At 32.0% G+C, this 19,614-nt stretch overlaps 2 protein-coding genes and 1 long non-coding RNA gene across 3 annotated transcripts in view; 1 reads left to right on the top strand and 2 right to left on the bottom strand.

Moving 5' to 3' along the window:
- Nucleotides 1-1,144: 1,144 nt before the first annotated feature.
- Nucleotides 1,145-2,928, bottom strand: LOC134281390 (carcinoembryonic antigen-related cell adhesion molecule 6-like). The gene is made up of 4 exons (XM_062763856.1): nucleotides 2,826-2,928; nucleotides 2,261-2,665; nucleotides 1,811-2,161; nucleotides 1,145-1,486 (listed from the first exon to the last, which is right to left on the bottom strand). The coding sequence occupies exons 1-4, from the start codon at nucleotides 2,878-2,880 to the stop codon at nucleotides 1,164-1,166; spliced, it is 1,134 nt and encodes a 377-aa protein (XP_062619840.1). The 5' UTR covers nucleotides 2,881-2,928; the 3' UTR covers nucleotides 1,145-1,163.
- A 4,849-nt stretch (nucleotides 2,929-7,777) lies between these two features.
- The window catches only part of LOC134281393 (collagen alpha-1(XXII) chain-like), a 60,446-nt gene continuing 48,609 nt past the window's right edge, over nucleotides 7,778-19,614 (bottom strand). The window contains exons 30-38 of the mRNA XM_062763859.1: nucleotides 18,600-18,768; nucleotides 18,358-18,449; nucleotides 17,940-18,069; nucleotides 17,244-17,386; nucleotides 16,838-16,920; nucleotides 15,780-15,837; nucleotides 15,353-15,464; nucleotides 15,048-15,207; nucleotides 7,778-9,582 (exon numbers count right to left, since the gene is read on the bottom strand). Of these exons, the coding sequence (XP_062619843.1) occupies nucleotides 9,509-9,582; nucleotides 15,048-15,207; nucleotides 15,353-15,464; nucleotides 15,780-15,837; nucleotides 16,838-16,920; nucleotides 17,244-17,386; nucleotides 17,940-18,069; nucleotides 18,358-18,449; nucleotides 18,600-18,768 (1,021 nt within the window). The 3' untranslated portion in view covers nucleotides 7,778-9,508. The remainder of the gene's footprint in view (nucleotides 9,583-15,047; nucleotides 15,208-15,352; nucleotides 15,465-15,779; nucleotides 15,838-16,837; nucleotides 16,921-17,243; nucleotides 17,387-17,939; nucleotides 18,070-18,357; nucleotides 18,450-18,599; nucleotides 18,769-19,614) is intronic.
- On the top strand, nucleotides 12,059-13,861 carry LOC134281401 (uncharacterized). The gene is made up of 3 exons (XR_009995082.1): nucleotides 12,059-12,328; nucleotides 13,014-13,111; nucleotides 13,220-13,861. It is a non-coding gene; the product is annotated as an uncharacterized LOC134281401 (long non-coding RNA).

Raw genomic sequence — 19,614 nt, 5'->3', positions numbered from 1 at the left:
TTTTTTGATGTGGTGTCATGACTTACTGTATGGCCTTGGACTTTCCAGTGCAAAACAATGCACCATAATGAAGACACATAAACCAATGGAATTCTCAAACTAATCAGGAACTTGCTAATGTTATCATGGTTATTATCGGAAAATAAACTCGATCTGCAAAATAAAATGAAAATAATAAGAATCTTAAGTTGTTTTATTGTGTTTTGTTTTTGTTTTTGTTTTTGTTTTTTTTTTGTTTTTTACATTCAACATTGTATGTGAGATTCTTTAAAAGATATTATAAGAATTGTAACGATTTAATCACTCACAACTGAAATTATTATGAATGTCACATGGGTAATTTCTATACTTACGATAGTGGTACGTTTGGTTACCTGCTGAGTGTTATAATTAAGCATAAAGTTAAATTTTCAAATGAAAAAAAAAGCTATATCTTTCTGTTATCATTAAAATCTTTAGCTGATACAGATTTTTGTTTATCAAATAAAATAATACGTATTATTGTTAATGTATACATCATCAAATCAAAGAATTAAAATATAAGAAATGTACATACAAAGCTTAGAAGGAACAGGACTTGTGTTCGGTTGCAAAGAGGTTTGGGTAAGGTTAAAGCATATGAACATAAATTAAGAAAGTACAATGTAAATAAAAAAGGTTCGGTAAATTTAAAGTACATTTATCTAATACTGTATAGGGGATTAATTTCACGGGTTGTAATTTTCACGTTTTTCTCTTCTCTGACACTGTCGCGGTTTCTTGAATTCGCGAAATTGGTATGTAAGAAAAGTTTCCTCCCTTATCTATACATATTGAAAACTTATTCACTGTTTCTTGAATTCACGGATTCATCAACATCGTGAATATAGCGAATATTAACACCGCGAGTTATTTTCCCCCTATACAGTATACAATTTTTTCAAATTAATATTCAAGTAATATATTTGTATCATGAATATAAATTAAGAAAGTACAAAAGAAAAAAAAATAGTTCAGCAAGTTTAAAGTACATGAATCCAATTATACATTTTTCAAAATTAATATACAAGTACTATATTTAATTACTAGTATTTTTATTTTTTTATATTTCTTTTTTTTTACTTTTCACTTTTAATTAACAAGTATAAGTTGACTTACGCTTGATACATATAATTTAACTATTTTTAATTATTACCTGCATGAATATTGATCTCCACATGATTGGAGCTGCTGAAATTCTTTCCGTTGAAGCTATTATGTGCAGTACAGGTGTACCTCCCTGAGTCCTTCTCTTGTATGTTTTGGAGAGCCAGTAGCCCGTTATTAGAGGTCAGTATAACGTCATCAGATTTACCCCGGGGCTTGAATGTCCAGATATAGTAGTTGATGTGGTTGTCAATCAGAGGACTTGGGTTGCCATCGGCGGAACAGTATATTGTAATGTTACTCCCCTCTTGGTACTTGGAATAATTTGGTGTTATTTCGATAGAAGGAGTGCTAACGGCATCTGGTCAAAAAGTGAAATGTATATATGCGATGAGTACTAGCATTGTGAAAAGCTTTTATAATTTTCTGATAATCTCTACATGGATAAACAATTCGTAAATACCAAAAAAAAAAATAAAAAATTGGAAACTACAAAAAGAAACAAACTTTGATCTCTTAATACCTCGTGAGTATCAGATAAAATGAATTCTTAGATTTGGTTCGGCTAGATATTTGGCCCTATAGGCCAATATGCATCAGTCCAAGTAAATAGCCGAGCGAAATCTTAACCGAATTTACTCTTCTTATCTCAACTGTACAAAGAGTATTCTTTAACATTCCTTACAATAAACTCGTATTTTCTTCGAGTCTTCGTGTGGTTTCTCGTAGTCAGGATAAGCTGTGAGCAGATTGTTGTTAACAGAGCATCTCCAAACCGATTGGTCGTCATTCCTAGACATGGTTAGCGCAGAAATAGAGCTAGTCAAGTTATATGCACAAGTATCTGTCTGCATCAAGGGGGTAGTGTTCGATTCCCCCATGAATTCAGGCACAGATTGGCCTTTTCGGAAGCGCCACCATTTAATATTTCCTGGGGGTTTCCCGACATTGGCAGTACAAGAAAACTGCACTTTCATGCCCTCTTCGATGTTATCTGGATTGGGCTCCGGGGGGCTGTATGGCTTTTCAGCAGGAGCTAAAATTGTGTTAAATACAAAATTAAACTTTTGATTAAATAATATTATACAGGTAGAAAAACTGATGTATCTTAGAAATCCAAGAAGTGTTTCTTTACCCGTCACAAGCAAGGACGACTCCGAAGTTTCATTATATGTGTCTGTACCATTGGAAAACACAACCAAACACCTGAAATTCCCTTCGTCTTCACACCGCACTTCGTACACTCTGAATACGGCAGAAAACGTGTCCGAGCCTTCGGCAACAACATCAGGCAGTATAGATCGAGTTTTGAACGCCGAACCAATCGGCGTCTTGGCGAACTGGTTTGGTTTAGTGGGAGAATACGTCGCAATTGTTTCGAAGTTCCCACTTCCTTTTACTCTTTCTATCTGCCAGGAAATGTCCCCATCACTAACACTTTCATCTGATTCTAACGTGTAGGTACACTTAAAGTTAATAGGATGCCATCCCATCCGTGCCTTGAGGAACGACTCTGTTGTTACTGTGCCTGCATCACAACCTGTGTTAAAGAAATTCGTCTTAGTCTAAATTTTGAAACAGTAGCGAAAAAAGGCGAATATACACATTAATAATATTTCAACACTGTAGAAAGTTGAAACTGTAGCAAAGCTCGTGGATTTTTTTTTCCCGTTTGGTTGACGTAAGTCAAATATACTCACATTTTAAAATAAGAATAATGGGTATAAAGGTTAAGAAAAAACGCTGGAAATCCATTTTACTGCAACTTCTGAGTGATTGTCTTAAAAACTTAAATAATCTTTATCTTATCAGAGTCTATGACACGTAGTGCAATGTGCACATGGAACGATTATGCAGCAAGTTCATACACTAACCCCAATAAGGCACCAAGGAAAAGTGTAATGTAGTTCGAATTTTGAAATTCCGGTTTTGTAGCCAAGCAACTTACAGCTTTGTGAATTGGTATTGGGGCCGTAACGAAAGATGGAAAAAGACCTAATTTATCTTTTTTCTAAAGCTATCTTGGTAACAGTTTCAGTCGTATATTATTACACCATTGTATTTCAAATGGCTGTTTTTGTTTGCTGTTTGCCTGACTTTGCCAGAAACTAGTGTTTTTGTTCTCCTTAGGAATAAAGGATTGCAATGGCAACACAGGTTTTGAGCTTCAGGATCACCATGCTCCTTGGCCATAAAGCTTAGACGAGCTCACTCGCTTGTTATCCCATGTTTCCAACTATCGTTGATGCCCGACATACCCAACAAACTAGGCAGTGATTCCTTTAACATTTAAATAAATAATGTTTGAACTTTAAATTAGACTTAAAGTTTATATATTTAAACTTTTCAATATCAAGTGCTCAGCTGGATGTGGAGGTTTTTTTTACGAATAACAAAAAAAGGATCAAACTTGGGATATCTTACAGTTTGTGCCCCCCAATTTCGCGAAAGCGAGGAATATTAAATATCATTCGTCTGTCAGTCTTTCCGTCTGTCACAAAAACTAAATCGTTGGTCATATATTTTGAATAAAAAGAGACAGGACTTTAATATTACACAAGACCTTTCAAAATACAGTGAGTGTTTATCCCGTGACCTTCACCTTAGAGTTTTACCTACTTTTCAAAAAATTAAACATTACTTTAAATTGGTCATTACTTTCGAAAGAGAAGAGATAGGGCTTTCTTATTTAAAATGTATAATACCTGTGACAAGACCTTTCTTAAAACACTGTGATTTTTGACCTTGTGGTTTGACCCACTTTCCAAAAAAAAATTAACCTTGGTCATAACTTTTTTTTAAATAAGAGATAGGCCTTTCACAGTATATAACCTGTGACAAGATCTTTCTAAATATACTATGATTTTTGACCCCTTGACCTTGAAGTTTGACCTACTTTTCAATTTTTTCCCTTGATAACCTTTGATTGAGAAGAGATGGGGCTTTCATATTTGACATGTGCATTACCTGTGACAAGACAATATATTTCCGATTATGCTATGATTTCTAACCCCTTGGCCTTGACTTCATGTTTGACCTAATTTTCAAATCAACTTTGGTGATAACTTTTGAATGGCATATGATAAGGTGTTCATATTTGACACAATGTTCCAGAAATAATGAAATCTACCCACAAAGACACCGAAAGCGTGGGACCACAATTCTTTGAATTTGCTTGTTGGAAAAATTTTATAGCTGCAATTTCTTCGCTAGCCAATAGTGATGATTCGCTCCTCTTCTGCTCCTGAGAAGCTGATAATGCATATGTGTGACTGTGACAGAATGGTAGAACAAGGTCTTAGAGATGCAGGATATAATTATACTGCTATAGACGACTGTTTGGCAGAAAAAGGACGAGATCCTCTCACAGGAAGACTGGTTCCGGACAGGAAACGGTTTTCCAGTGGAATCAAGGCTTTGGCAGATTATTTAGGTTGAGTTCTATACCTTAAAAACTTGGTAGTCTCTTCATGCAGGTAGCATGAAAAAAAATTTATATATGGTAACGTTTAATCAAGTATCACCTGTTCAGTTGTCATCAATGTAATTAAAATTAGATCTTTGATCCGCTCGTGAAAAGTGTAGCAATCTAACAGTAGCGGATCAAAAATCTAATTTTAATTCGATTGAACTGTCATCTGTGTTTGATAGTTTTGAGGGAGCTAGAGGGTGGCATGGTAGTGGTGGTGGTGGGGGTGTAGTAAAGATCTAAATATTAATTTTGATAAAGGTTATACTCTTTGAGACAAAGCTTTATTTCAAAAACCAAGGACTCATTGGCCCATGGAATGACATGTATGTAATTTTAATGTAGGTGTAGAATTGTGTCTGATCTAGAATTACACATTATAGAATCATAAAAGTTTTTATCACACTAGTACATATGTAGTTCCTTAAAGTTCAGCAAGTAGCTGTCTGCTTTAAAGTTTATTAACTAATAAGTGTTAAAATTATAATGTTATAAAACAAATTATGTGGGCACTTTAATTAAATGATTCGGGACTTGTAAATTAAGTATTTGTTTGTTTTACCTAATTCTCATTTCATGATTCCGTCTGGAGGAGGGTTATGATTTGATGAGTCAGTTGTTTTCAGTCGATATTTAAACTGATTCTATGAAAACAAATTTTTAGCTGTGTTATTGAAACTCAGCTTGGGACATAAATGTTGACAGTTCTGTAGGGCATTACATTTTAGTAATTGATATACACCTGTACATGCTAAGAAAATATATTTCTGGACTAGGGATTGAACCCTTTAAGTCCATGAATCACAAGTCAGATGCTTTAATATATACTGAGCTACTCAAGCCAACATCCATGCATACATGAACCAAACTATTAATTCCAAACTGTTTGCAGTTTCAAACAAAAGGGGGGATTTTAACCTGCAAATTTCTTTAATAATTAGTAAATTAAAATATATGGAAATAATTTATCCAGTAAAACAGTTCTTAATGCACTGATAACTGATAAAAAAAAAGTAAAGTATATTTACAACACTGAGTTCACAATGGATTTGCAGTTTTTTTTCTACTAAATTTAAAAAAGAGTGTCAGCAAAGAATGAAGCTTTGCCTTCATGGTGACATGGGTACAGAGACTTGTAAAGGCTACCAAGGCTAGGCATTCTACATACAGACAGGTGCACAAACCTTTGCTGGCTGATGGTGTTGAAATGTTCAAGTTGGACTGTTGTAATGGAGGCAGTGGAATGGAGGAGGGTGTGTACATAACTTTACTTGTACAAGAGCAGTTCAATATTTGACTGCTCATTGATCATGGTGTTTAAAAGTTATATACATGTACTAATATGTATAGCAGCAATATTGCTGCAAACATTTTACTTTGGTAAGGGTTACTAATATGTTAATGCTAATGGGCAAACTTAAAATGGGCCATTGACTCACCCAAGGAATCACAAACTCTCTTTTAGCAAAAAAGTGCCTGGTTCAGATTTGATTTAAAATAGAATGAAATCTTTTGCCAGTGAGATAAAGCAATATAACATGAATGAAAATATATGAGTGTACAGCACACTAGAGTTACTGTGAGCAATGAGCATGTCATTATGTAACTTCATCTAAAATGACTTTTTTGTCATGCAGGACTGTGTACTAAATTCAATAAAAGAAATGTAAATAATTAATGTTTTACTAGTTGCTCAAAAATACTTCTTGTTCTTTGAAGACTAAATTGTGACCTGTAATAATTAAAGACCATTTACTTTTCAAAATAATGGCAATTTAATGAATGCACTTAAATTTTTATATTGTCGGTAATTGCACAGTCAGTAAATTGAGTCCCTCTGGTGCACAAATTATTACAACAGAGATAGGATTTACTTTGCGTTTTAATGAATTATTCTATGTTAACCTATGTTTTTATCTTGCTATCAGGATTTTTATGGTGATCGACTTTTCCTTTTTTAATATTAATCATGACTAATTGTTCACAAGGATGTATGGTACACTTACATGCATACTCAAAAATAAACTTATACATGTATCAGTACTAGTTGTAAGTTTCAAAATATCTTTGAATGCCCCACTTATAGTTTCTTAAAAATGAACCTTATAATTATTATTTTATTTAGAATCAAAGCAAAGCTTCATCAACATAAGTTGATTTTTGAAAAAAGCCAAGCTAGTAGATCCAAATGATTGAGGAATGTCATTTAAAACATAAAAGTCCTGTTTAATTTGCTTTAATATTGACACAAAAATTAAAATTTAAACAGCAAAGTTTCCATTTCTCTTTAGGAATTCTATCCTCTAGCAAGTTAACTTGCATAGTAAATCAGGTGCTGTGAGGTTGCTAAAAATGTTCCTAATGGTTTTTATGAATTAATGATTATAAAACTTGGATGAAGAAAAGCTGACATATGGTTCTGCTTATGGAGTCATATAAGGCCTTTGAAAAAAACAAGCCATTAATAAAGTATGGAGAAATTTTTGGGTCACTTTGAACTTGGTATCTTACTAGTTATGTCATGAAAAATATGAAAATGTCTGGCATAATTACCGGTATCTATTCCTTAGAAGAATAACATATACACTTATGAGCAATTAGTGGTCATTAATTTTAAATTTCAAGAAATCGTAATATATAATGATATTTTAATGGCATTAGGATAAGTAACAAAAATTTGCCAAAGAAAAAGAGTAGTCATGATAGAAAAAAATTATTTGATTCTATTTTTGAAAACTGCTTAACAAGGAGTCATTGTGGTTTTATATTTTTGTCTTGGTAAATAATATTTTTTGTGTGAAAATAAATTTTTCAATAACCCAGTATAGGTAAAAATGAAATAAAATCATCCCAACCATTTTTCACCATTTCTTAATCATCTCCCCTTGGAAGAGGTGTAGCTTTTCATTTGAGCAAATCTCCTTTACCCAAGAATACTCTGTGCCAAGTTTGGATGAAATTGGTCGAGAGATTCTGGAGAAAACTTTGGCTCAGTTGAGCTTACAACTACATGTTAAATATTCCTTTTTATACTGTTTTTATCCAAATTTGTAGCTATGTTTTGTAACTCAAACTATTATTTCTTTTGGATAAAATTCAGATTTTTGAATCAGATTTTCCATTACAATGTTAATTGTTAATAAATCTGACTTTGTCAACATTAAAAAAATTTTAAACAAAATATTAAGAGATCCTCATTTTATTGTATAAGCCTTATAAATACAACACAGAGATTTCTTATTCTCAGAATGTATCCACCAATAAAAGGAGTCTTCCTGCATACGACAGTTCAACAAAGGGAAACAACTGTTGTAGCTCACACAATCACACCACTACTTACATTATACGTAACTTTGTATTAAGTAAGTACATACACACTCATGAAGTTATGATGTCATGAAGTTGAAATGATTGGTAGAATTAACTTTACAAAGAAAATTCTAATACGCCATATACATGTATAGTTTACAAAATTGTTATATAAGTTAAAATTTAGTTTTCTTTCCAAATGCATGCACACATTAAATAAATGGATTTTTCTGGTGTACTGAATGATGGAAACAACAGTAACTATTCATATTATGGAAGTAAGAAGTTTGTAATAAAAGTATTAAAAAGGTATGTAGCTTACCGAAAATTGTTATATAAATTAAAATTTAGTTTTCTTTGCAAATGCATGCACGCATTAAATAAATGGATTTTTCTGGTGTACTGAATGATGGAAACAACAGTAACTATTTTTATTATGGAAGTAAGAAGTTTGTAATAAAAGTATTAAAAAGGTATGTAGCTTACCCTTTCTGGAAAGTGAACAATCTGTCAACATCTTATTCTATAAATTTAACTTGAAACTGTACATGTACACTGTATACAAGGGAAATTGCAATGGAGCATGCAGCAAAATAGATGGCAAACAATTTTTGTGCCGTCTTATTCCATTTATTCAATGAAGCAAGCATTAATAAGTAAATTACCACTTCCCTTCTACATGTATAACAGACATTTTCATATTTCAAATAATTGTTAATATTGTCAAAATTCACATTGATATAACCCATATCCAGTACTGCAGCCACAGTAGTTGGGTATTGGTTTAAATTTACTTTCCTAAGAAATGTTCAAAAATCAGATCAATGAGTGTTGTGCCCCCTGAGTAAGTTTCGTGAACTATTAAAAAATACCGTAAATGTTTAACCAGTAACACATTCATTCCCAAGACTAACTTCACATCACTGCATTCACACACACAAGAAAATATTCTATAATACTCAGAAATTAAGGAGAAGACAGGTCAAATTTGATCTTTTTTGTGATACAGAAAAAAAAACATAGTATAAAATTATTAAATCATAGTTTTGATTGTTAAGTTAAGAAAAAATTAATCTCTTGTGACAAACTTGCTTTTGAAAAAAATTTCTCATATACGTAGTTCAAGAACATAGAACAAGAAAAGAAAAATCATAATATTAGGAAAGAACTGAGTCATCTGGAATTTCTTTGTCTCATTTATGAATATTTTAACAAAGAACCTGCTTCAATACGACGTATAAAATTATAATGAGTTTGTTGTCTGAATAAAAACTAGATTGTAAATAAAAACAAAAATTCTGTAACAATCAATTTTACCAACTTCATCATTTTAAATATACTGTATTATGGTTCAAAATGGTTTCAACCATAGAAATAACACTTCATAATTTGCACCTTTTAAATTAGGAATACTTATAGAAAAATAAGGACATGCAACAGGAATTTACGATAACAAAATAATTATCTTTAAATTTGTAGACAGAAAAACATAGTGTGGTCACTACACAGCATTCAAAAACATGGACATCCCATTTTCGTTGAATATAACAAAAATATGACTTGTTTTTTAACAATACAATAATGGCATCCTACATTGCACTTTCATCATGCGAACATACTGGCTTGAAGTCCATTGTATACTACTTGCTTGGAATCTTGTTTTAAAATCTTAATTAAAGCTGAAAAAGAACATAAAAAAGATTAATGAAAATAAAGATTAACAGATCAATTGACAGAAATCTTCTACTACATTATTTTGAACCAAAGTTGTCCACAAGTATACCTTCCTTGTACCTCTCAAAATCTACATAATTTCAATATGTAAACACATGCAGTAAAGCACAGTTATAGTGAACATGCTTATAATGAATTCACACTAACAGCAATTTTCAATCCCTGTAGTTTTAAATAGAGAATAATACATACCCTTTTCCATATCACATCTTGTATCAGCCCGAGACACCAATATCAGCCAGAGGGTCGAAGGCCCATAATATCAATATATCAAAAAATAATACAGAAAAGTATATTTTTAATATATTTTTAATACATTCATTTTTGTACTTTCTTAAAATAATACAGAAAAAATATATTATTTTCCTATCACAAAAAATTCAGTATATCATTTTTGTATTAAAATTTGACATTGATTTTGTACAGTATATTATTTTTGTATTTGTTTGGACTTAGATTATTTTCAGTGTATTATTTTTGTATTTTTTTGGACTTAGATTATTTTCAGTGTATTATTTTTGTATTTTTTCAGGACTTATTTTTTTCCAGATGTATTTTTTCTGTATCAAATTTGAACTTAGTAATTTTACAGAAAAGTCTATACAGTTAGACTGTATCATTTCTGTATTAAATTTGGACTTAATAATTTTACAGACAGTTTGTCTGTATTATTTTTATATCAAATTTAGACTTAGTAATTTTACAGAGTTTGTCTGTATTATTTTTATATTAAATTTGGACTTTGTAAATTTATAGAAAAGACCTTACAGTTAGACTGTATTATTTTTATATTAAATTTGGACTTGGTAATTTTACAGAAAGACAGTCAGTATTTTTTGTATCAAATTTGATTTTAGTACATTTACAGAAAATTCCATATATTTGGTCTCTATTTCTTTTTGTTGTTGGGGGGGGGGGGGGGGGGGGGGGTAAATTTAGACATATTTTCTATTTACATTTGTCTCTATGAACTTTATAAATTTTAGAGAAATTCCTTGCAAAATGTCTGCTGCTTTTTTTATAAGTTTATAGCATACCCGGTACTTAGAAAATTTTTATTATATATTTTTTTCAGGAATCTTGGTATCCAATTATATAGAACTTAAATAATTAATTGGTACTAAAATTTATGTTAATCTCAATCAGTGGTAATCCAGAGAAATATTTCCGTCTTGGGCATGAAGATTTTACAGCGGGTTTACATTGACTTTTCAGCGGGTTTACATCTTTCACGTGTTTACATCTATCACACAACAGGTGGTCTTGCAGGCTAACAAATGATTGCATCATACTACAATTCAGAAATTACGTGATTTACCTGTGCACATGGAAAGTCCCAACTAGCTATTACCATGCATACGATGTTTTCTTCAGATTTTAGTATATATATGTGCATTTTTTTCACTCAGAGAAGGAATCATATTCAAATTATCGTAAATAACTTTCAAGAAATGAGCTGACAATGTTCAAGTCTAGAAAGGGATGTGCAAGTAGTAGGTTTCCTAATTTAAATTATCAGTGTGTTTAAGATAGATATTTACGCTAGAGAAAGTTATTAAAGTTTGGAAGTATTAATTTTTTTAACCTGCTTGGACTGTGTTATTTGTGTAGTAGTACAGTCAATTTAATTATTCTAGTAGTTGTAATGTAAGTTGTTTTTATTCAGATAAAATATCAGTTTTTCTTCAACTCTGTGTTTAATTCTACTCTCAGTTTAAAAAAAAAACGATCCTGATTTTAATTAGTTAATAATTAACAAGTTAATTATCTTTGATCTTGGGCTAATTCTTGCATAATCAATGCAATCAAATGACAGTTTCTCAAGTTAAATCTTCTACCCTGACAGCCTGAGGCATGTTAATTAGCCAGGTGGCTGTGTGCTTGTGTTCAAGCGTGAAGTGATTTCCTGTCGTGAATTCACACTTGGTTGCGTTATGTAAACAAGAGATTATCAGTATGCACTGAATAAACAGAACAGCTAAGGAATATTGCCTACACTGGGAATATTTATTAATTTTTTGTTAGGAAAATAGGACATGGCGCCGAGAAAAGGGGACATGGCTCTGTGCCTTGCTATTTTGCTTTAGATTTAACACTAAATTGACCCTTCTTCTTGAACTTTATGGTCTATTATACGGGTCAACTTGTATACTAGTGATTAAAAAAACAAAAACAAAACAATATGGCTGACCAGAAATCTTTCTCATCTGTAATCGGAACATTTCTTAAAAACAAAAATAACGATTATAAGAAATGATTCCTAATAATTATTCTAGTAATTATCAAGGGTTTATTATATTGATTCCATATTACTTATTAGACTTCGTACATAAGTAAATTTCCTTAGACTGTTAAAAATATTTTATATTTAAAAATCGGCAATCTTCGTAAATAAGGAGCTATTTGATTGGTCCCAGATTTTAAAATTTTTCTTTGCTTTTCTCTGATTGGTTAACGGTAATTTACCCACGCCATTTTGAAAAATAGATCGACGAACCGAATTGAGAGAGTTGGTGATGTTTAATAAAATTTAGCCAATATTCGCTGATGAAATTGGTAGAAAATAGATGTTTAGCTACAGCATGTTAGCATGGATCACATTTATAAACAAAGAAAAGCGAAAACGGAAGGAGGTTGGCGTTTTTCAAGCATCATGCCCTGGCTTTCCTGGTGTAAACAACGCCATATGCGGTAAGAATTTACATAAAATAGCACAGTAGTTTCAATTTTTAAAATGTGAAATGTAGATTAATAAATGTTATCTTTTATAAACAATTTATAGTAGGTCAAATTAAATGCAGATATATTGGATTTGTGGCGAAAGAGAGTTTTGTAATGCTACTTTCTATCTTGAATTGTATGGATAATTACGGGCTTTCAATGGTAAATGATATTATTTACATGGACCAAAAATGACTTAAAAATTAATTTCACCCTATCCCTCAGGCCTAAACATGGAACAATAACAGATAAAATCATCTTGGCATACAACCATTCAAATTTTGAAATGTGAAGGGGGGGGGGGTAATCATTGCAACTAAACTTCATGGATTTATGGTTTAGCATACTTATAATTTGTTTCAAAAATGACTTGAGAAGAAGGTGATAAGAAAGATTTTTTTTGGCACAAACTAATTATTTTTTATATCAATATATGATGATCTGTATTTCCCTTGCCCAATATCACTTTAAGATTTCAAATCAAATGACCCCCCCCCCCAATAAAAAGGGGGGGGGGGATAATGGCTCAATTTGTAGAATATTTTGCCATGAAAAATTCCAATCAGGTGTATTGGCAGTTTTATATTTTCATTTTTTAATGCTCTGTATTTCTACCTGTTCTGCAAAACATTTATCAGCATCGTTACTTTTACAGTTTGAGTGCCTCTGCAGAGCCATAGAAGAAAAGCTGATTAGTTATAGAGGAATAGGACACCCACCCACCCTCCCACCCTACCCCTTGAGGCATTACAAGTGTGTAACATTGACAATATCAGCTAATCATGTGAAGATTTCTTTTTGTGTGTGTCTGTGCATCTAATTTTGATACACCTCGGTACATTTTGATATTCTATTTTGTAGATTATGCAGGACCAAGCAGGATGACAGTGAGAAAACTGGAGATGTACTTCTTCAACAAAGTAAAGTGCTGTGCAAAAGAAACCCCAAAGCAGAGAGAAGATCTAGACTTTTGAATTCATATCTCATTATAAATGCACAATTTACAAAGACAATAAGATTGATAAAACATGACTTAGAAATGAGGACAATTGAAGAGTGAATACTGTATGTAAGACAGAAAAGATCAAGATAATTGCACAAAAAGTAACTAAATCAGTAATCTAAAGACATTTCTCTTTAAAATCTGATTGAAAGCTGCATTTAAGAAAAAGTTTTTCACGTTTTTAGTACTTTTCTAGGCACTGCTTTGTATTATTTAAAGCTTTTTTATGTACTTTTTGTCTATCATTCTTGTACCTTTTTTGAACTCCTAAATGTATTTTTTTTGTATTTTTCAGAATGTATTATTTTTAGATTTTTTTGTTTTAAATGCAATTTTAATACAGAAATAATAGACTGATACAAAATTAATACATTTTGTATTATTTTCCTATTTTTTTTTTCAAGGTGCTCCAAATAATACAGAAATAATTGACTGATACAAAATTAATACATTTTGTATTATTTTCCTATTTTAATTTTCAAGGTGCTCCAAATAATACAGAAATAATAGACTGATACAAAATTAATACATTTTGTATTATTTTCCTATTTTTTTTTCAAGGTACTCCAAATGATACAGAAATAATAGACTGATACAAAATTAATACATTTTGTATTATTTTCCTTTTTTTCAAGGTGCCCCAAATAATACAGAAATAATAGACTGATACAAAATTAATACATTTTGTATTATTTTCCTATTTTTTTCAAGGTGCTCCAAATAATACAGAAATAATAGACTGATACAAAATTAATACATTTTGTATTATTTTCCTATCTTTTTTTTTTCAAGGTGCTCCAAATAATACAGAAAAAATACATCAAGTGTATTATTTTTGTATTTTTACTGAGAAATAAAGTATATTAAAAATATATTTTTTTGTGTTTCATTTCTAAGAAAGTGTATTATTTTTGACCTAATTTGGAACCAAGATAAAAAGGGTTCCAAATTTGGTCATTAAAAATATACTTTTTTTGTATTATTTTTGTATTATTTAATCTATTATTTTTATATTTATTTTCGATATGGGCTGATACAGGATGTGATGTGGAAAAGGGTATGTTTTATTATATTTATTACATACTTAGTAATAAAATACAGAACACATTAAGTTGAGAAGAAAATAAGTAAATAATCATGCACTGACTTCTTAAAATGAACACAGTCTATTGTCTCATACAGTTTTGGTTTGTTTCTGCATGCACTTCTATTTAATTCAAATGTCCTCAATCCGTAATTTTAAAATAATCTATCATTTATCAGTTAGATTTTCATTACATTCAAAAAGTTAAAATTAAGAGAATTATGTTGCCTCCAAAATATATTTATGATCACAAGTACTGTTTTTTGAGGTTTAATTTACTAGGGTGTGATATTGATCCATATCAGCCCTGCAGGGCTGATAACTTATATCAGCCCCACAAATCCATATCATGGCTATTGTGACGTCAGCCATATCGCATATGCAAAAATCCTGTATTTATTACTAAGTATGTAATAAAACGTAATATTGTTATCTTCATGAATATAATGAATAACGTATAATGAATCAAAATTGCACGTCCCTTGCACTTCGTTATAAGCGAAACTTTCACTGTTTATCATGTGTAGCCATTTATTTTCTTTAAAAGTGTACCTGTTTCAATGGTCTGTAAACAATGTAAATTTCAGCGTGTGTATTCTTACCTTCTTTATCCTCCTCTGTGAGGGTGCCTTTGGGAAACTCTATATCAAATGTTATAAATAGCTGTCCTTTCACATTGTTGTTCTCATAGTTTGGCATACCCTCTCCTGCCTTCCTCATGCGGGCTCCGGGCCATGTTATTTTATCTCGAACAACATGTACCTAGTGTAATTAAAATATTAGAAATATTTTACAAAAATTTACATTTTGTTTTTTTTTTTGTTGATAAATTACACTTCAAGTGAATTTAATAAAAAAAAAATATGACTTTACTCATACATATTTTCCAGTTAAAATGAAATCTTACCAAATGACCATCTAAATGCTTAATGTCCATTTCAAATCCTATAAGGGCATCTTTGAGAGTGATGGTTACATTTGTATACAAGTCGTCTCCCTTTCTCTCAAATCTTCTATGTCTGTCAAAAAGAATTAATCAAAAGTAGGAATTAATACTTTAAGATTTTAAAAAATGTTCATGAAAAGTGCAAATGCATGAATATATATAAACTTCACAGGGTTGTCCCTAAGACCCAGGAACCAGGGGAATTCGCCCTAGTCAATTGTACATACTTGTATTTTTTTTGTTTTAGGCAAGTTTAAAATTAATGTAGCTGCTCTGGAGAAGAAGTGGAGAATATTAATAGACAGACAGACACTCCTCCATCAGAAAAGCTGAGGTCAGCCTTTGTTTCTTGTGAGCTATAATTCAAATGAAAATTACAAGCTCTTACTTTTGTTGTCTTATTTTAAATCTTAGGTCACCTGGTTCCCCATCAATGTGAGGTTCACCTGAAAAGAAAAGCATACACATAAAGATAGCTCTGCGGACATGAAAAACAGAATATTGTTATAAAGTACCTGTATAAAACTAGAACTGTCCAAACGGGACAAAATACCCCCCGCTAGGTTTTTCAGAGGTAAGTTTTTCCATAATAAAGATATGTATCACACATGAATTATGAAATTTTTCTTCCAGTGACCTTGAAGTTCCCCAAATGACCTTGGGTCAAGGTCACGACACACCCTTGGGTCATGGGCAATCTTTGTGTGAAATGAGAACCTACCAAGTTTATCCATAAGAAAGATATGGACCAGAAACAAATTATGAATTTTTCTTCCAGTGACCTTGAGCTTCTCCAAATGACCTTGGGTCAAGGTCATGACACACCCTTAGGTCATGGGCAATCTTTGTGTGAAATGAGAACCTACCAAGTTTATTCATAAGAAAGATATGGACTGGACATGAATTTTGAACTTTTTCTTCCAGTGACCTTGAATTTCCCCGAATGACCTTGGGTCAAGGTCATGACACACCCTTGGGTCATGGGCAATCTTTGCATGAAATAAGAACCTACCAAGTTTATCCATAAAAAAGATGTAGACCGGACACGAATAATTAAATTTTTCTTCCAGTGACCTTGAACTTCCCCAAATTACCTTGGGTCAAGGTCATGACACACCCTTGGGTCATGGGCAATCTTTGTGTGAAATAAGAACCTACCAAGTTTATCCATAAGAAAGATATGGACCGGACACGAATTATGAACTTTTTCTTCCAGTGACCTTGAACTTCCCCAAATGACCTTGGGTCAAGGTCATGACACACCCTTAGATCATGGGCAATCTTTGTGTGGAGTAGTAGATTCTAATGTCCCTCCGTAAGAAAGATATGGACCGGACACGTTTGCACAGTCAGACGGACAGCTAGACAGACGGACAAGGTGATTCCTATATACCCCCCCCCAAACTTCGTTTGCGGGGGGTATAAATACCCTGACTTTAGCTGTACCTTCTGCTACAAATGGGTACTCTTGACCATCTCTCATACCAGGTTCTATCTCAATTTCCAAAAGTTTCTCCTCAGGAACCATTCTGCAAAATAGCATGTAACACAAATAGTATCAGCATATAAAAAATTTCATATCTAAAAGATCATAATCAGACTTAACTCAATATGAGTTAAGTCCCGTTATGGAGACAAATAGAGATATGGCCCAGGAAAGATAACTCTCATGCAAATGTACATAATTCACATAGCCACATCCATTACGCATGTGCATTTTGCTCTTAATGAAACCAAAATAGCTCATTTTACACATGACATCTAAATAAATCAAATAGGATTTATTTGCAAAATTATAGTTGAATTACTTCATACTAAATTTTGAGTTTTTGAAAATCTAACTAGGACCTACTTTACATTTGGACAATCATCACAGACTTGCTGCTGGGTCATCTGGAAGCGTCCAGGTCCGAGTTGTTGCGTGACCATTTCAGTCCGACAGTTACACTTCCTGGTTCCCTTGGCTGGCTTGGCCACTGGTTTGTATCTAACAACCTAGAACAGAGAGGTGGCTACTCACAGTTTATGGGTTACAATTTCCGATACACAAAATAAGGAGAGCAGAATAAATTAAGGGGAAAATTAGTCAGTGCTCAATATAAACAATTCTTCAACATATTTGGTTTTGAAATGGAAAGATCTTAAATTTATGTCATATATACTGTATACATAGAAATTTTTGCCCCCGTTTTATTTTTGCTCTACTTTCAGTTGGGCATGTTTAAAACAGGACAAATTAAAGAACACAGTATAATTTCTTATACAAAACTATGACTGGGCGAAATGAAAATGAGACGAAATTGTTTGCAAAAGTGAAAGGGCGAAAATAACCTGGGGTAAAAATAACCATGTATACCGTACTAAGGACAACTCAAGTACATGTATAAACACATTCTGTTATAATTCCATAAATAATTGATTATACATGTATCTATACTATTGGCAATTTTGGCTCTGTATGATTATGAACTATATGACTTTAAGTCAAACCACCTGCCAAGAGCAGTAATTCAAACTCAAACATTTTGCACTTATTTTCAATACAAACCTCTACAAAGTTTCCACTGTATAATTCCTCCAGTGTGACATCTAAATCCATCACAATATCCCCACCCCGGGGGATCTCCCGGTCTTTGTGTCCCCCTCCCCCTCCAAAGAAACTAAAATCTCCAAAGAAGCTGAAATAAACAAAACTCCATAATTTTTCATGCTTAATCAATGGAAAGTCTGTAACCACAACATAAATTCGCCAGTCCTTTAAAAAAAGCTATGCAATTATACTATTGAAATACAGAAAAAAATAAATATGTAGTGAAACCAATGGCTCCAGAGAAATTAGGCAAGATTTTGGATTAGACAACATTTAATAAATTGAATTTACTCCAAAAGACTTGAAGTTAACACTGTATTAGACAGGATATTTGGTTACACAACACCTAGATTAGACAAGTTTCACTGTAATTTACCTGGAAAATGGATCTCCTCCCACATCCCCCTTACTCAAACCCTCCTCTCCATGTTTGTCATAAATCTTTCTTTTCTCTGCATCAGATAAAACCTGCAAATAATGATTTCTCAATTGATTGTCATCTTTCATCGTTGGCATCAGCAACATAAAAAAAATCAATAATAATGTAAACTGGTAAAGATAACAAGAAAGATAGCAATACAATACAAATGCAATAGATTTCACGTATACTGTTCTTACTTCGTAAGCAGCCCCCAGGTCCTGGAATCTCTTGTTGGCTTCCTCATCACCCGGATTTTTGTCTGGATGCAACTCCTTAGCTAAAGTTCTGTAGGCTTTCTTAATCTGATTGAGTTTGGCATTTTTTGATACTCCTAATATCTTGTAAAAGTCTCGACTACAGTACAAAAAGAACATGGTTCTAAAATTAATATTTCATCATTTCCTTGCTACTACGGACTGCTAAAAAATATAAAACTTGTATAAAATATATAAATATAATAAAGTGATTAACTGAAAAATATTAGTATCATGTTAACAGAATATTTTGCCAATTTATTCGAGATGATTTATCATAATAATGTGACTAGTTTATTCAGCTGAAAAATTGTAAAAAAAAAAAAATGTTAACAGCTGTGTATCCGATATAAATTATAAATAAATCCTATAAAAATTTGGACAGCTGTGTATCATATACATAAATCCTAAAAAAAACTTTGACTTCAAAAATAAAATCTTAAATTGAACATTTAAGGCAACATAAAATCATTCATGAGCTTTAACTGTTCGAGACAACAGATCTGGTATCAGATTTTATATTATTTACATGGTTATATGTATAATTCAACACCCACAGCATCCATCCTAACATTTCAAGGGGGGGGGGGTGTCAGGGAAAAGGGGTGTGTGCAAGTCAAGAGAAACAACTTTCCTTCAAATTACCACTTTTACTAGGTGTATTCATGACTTAAAATACAAGTTTGACTTCTTTAATATACACAATGACTTAATGAAAACTTCTTACATTTCATCCAATGAAATTTCTACAAGTGTTCATAACTGTAAACATTGACAATACCGGTGTTTTTTGACAGTGTCATTCACATAAATCCTCACAATATTTTCAATGTTGAATGGAAATAAATATATATTGAACACCCGAACAAGATCACAGTGAATACATACCCTGCAAGAACTTGAAGAGTAATTAAAATTAAATTAAATGCCAGGAAGTTCCATGCTGCTACAGACGCCA

Source organism: Saccostrea cucullata, unplaced genomic scaffold, assembly GCF_032062105.1.
Source record: "Saccostrea cucullata isolate Sc308-1 unplaced genomic scaffold, CSIRO_AGI_Scuc_v1 ctg632, whole genome shotgun sequence".
NCBI lineage: Eukaryota > Metazoa > Mollusca > Bivalvia > Ostreida > Ostreidae > Saccostrea > Saccostrea cuccullata.
Note: the sequence above shows the minus strand (reverse complement) of the source record. Positions and strands in the feature narration are given on the sequence as shown.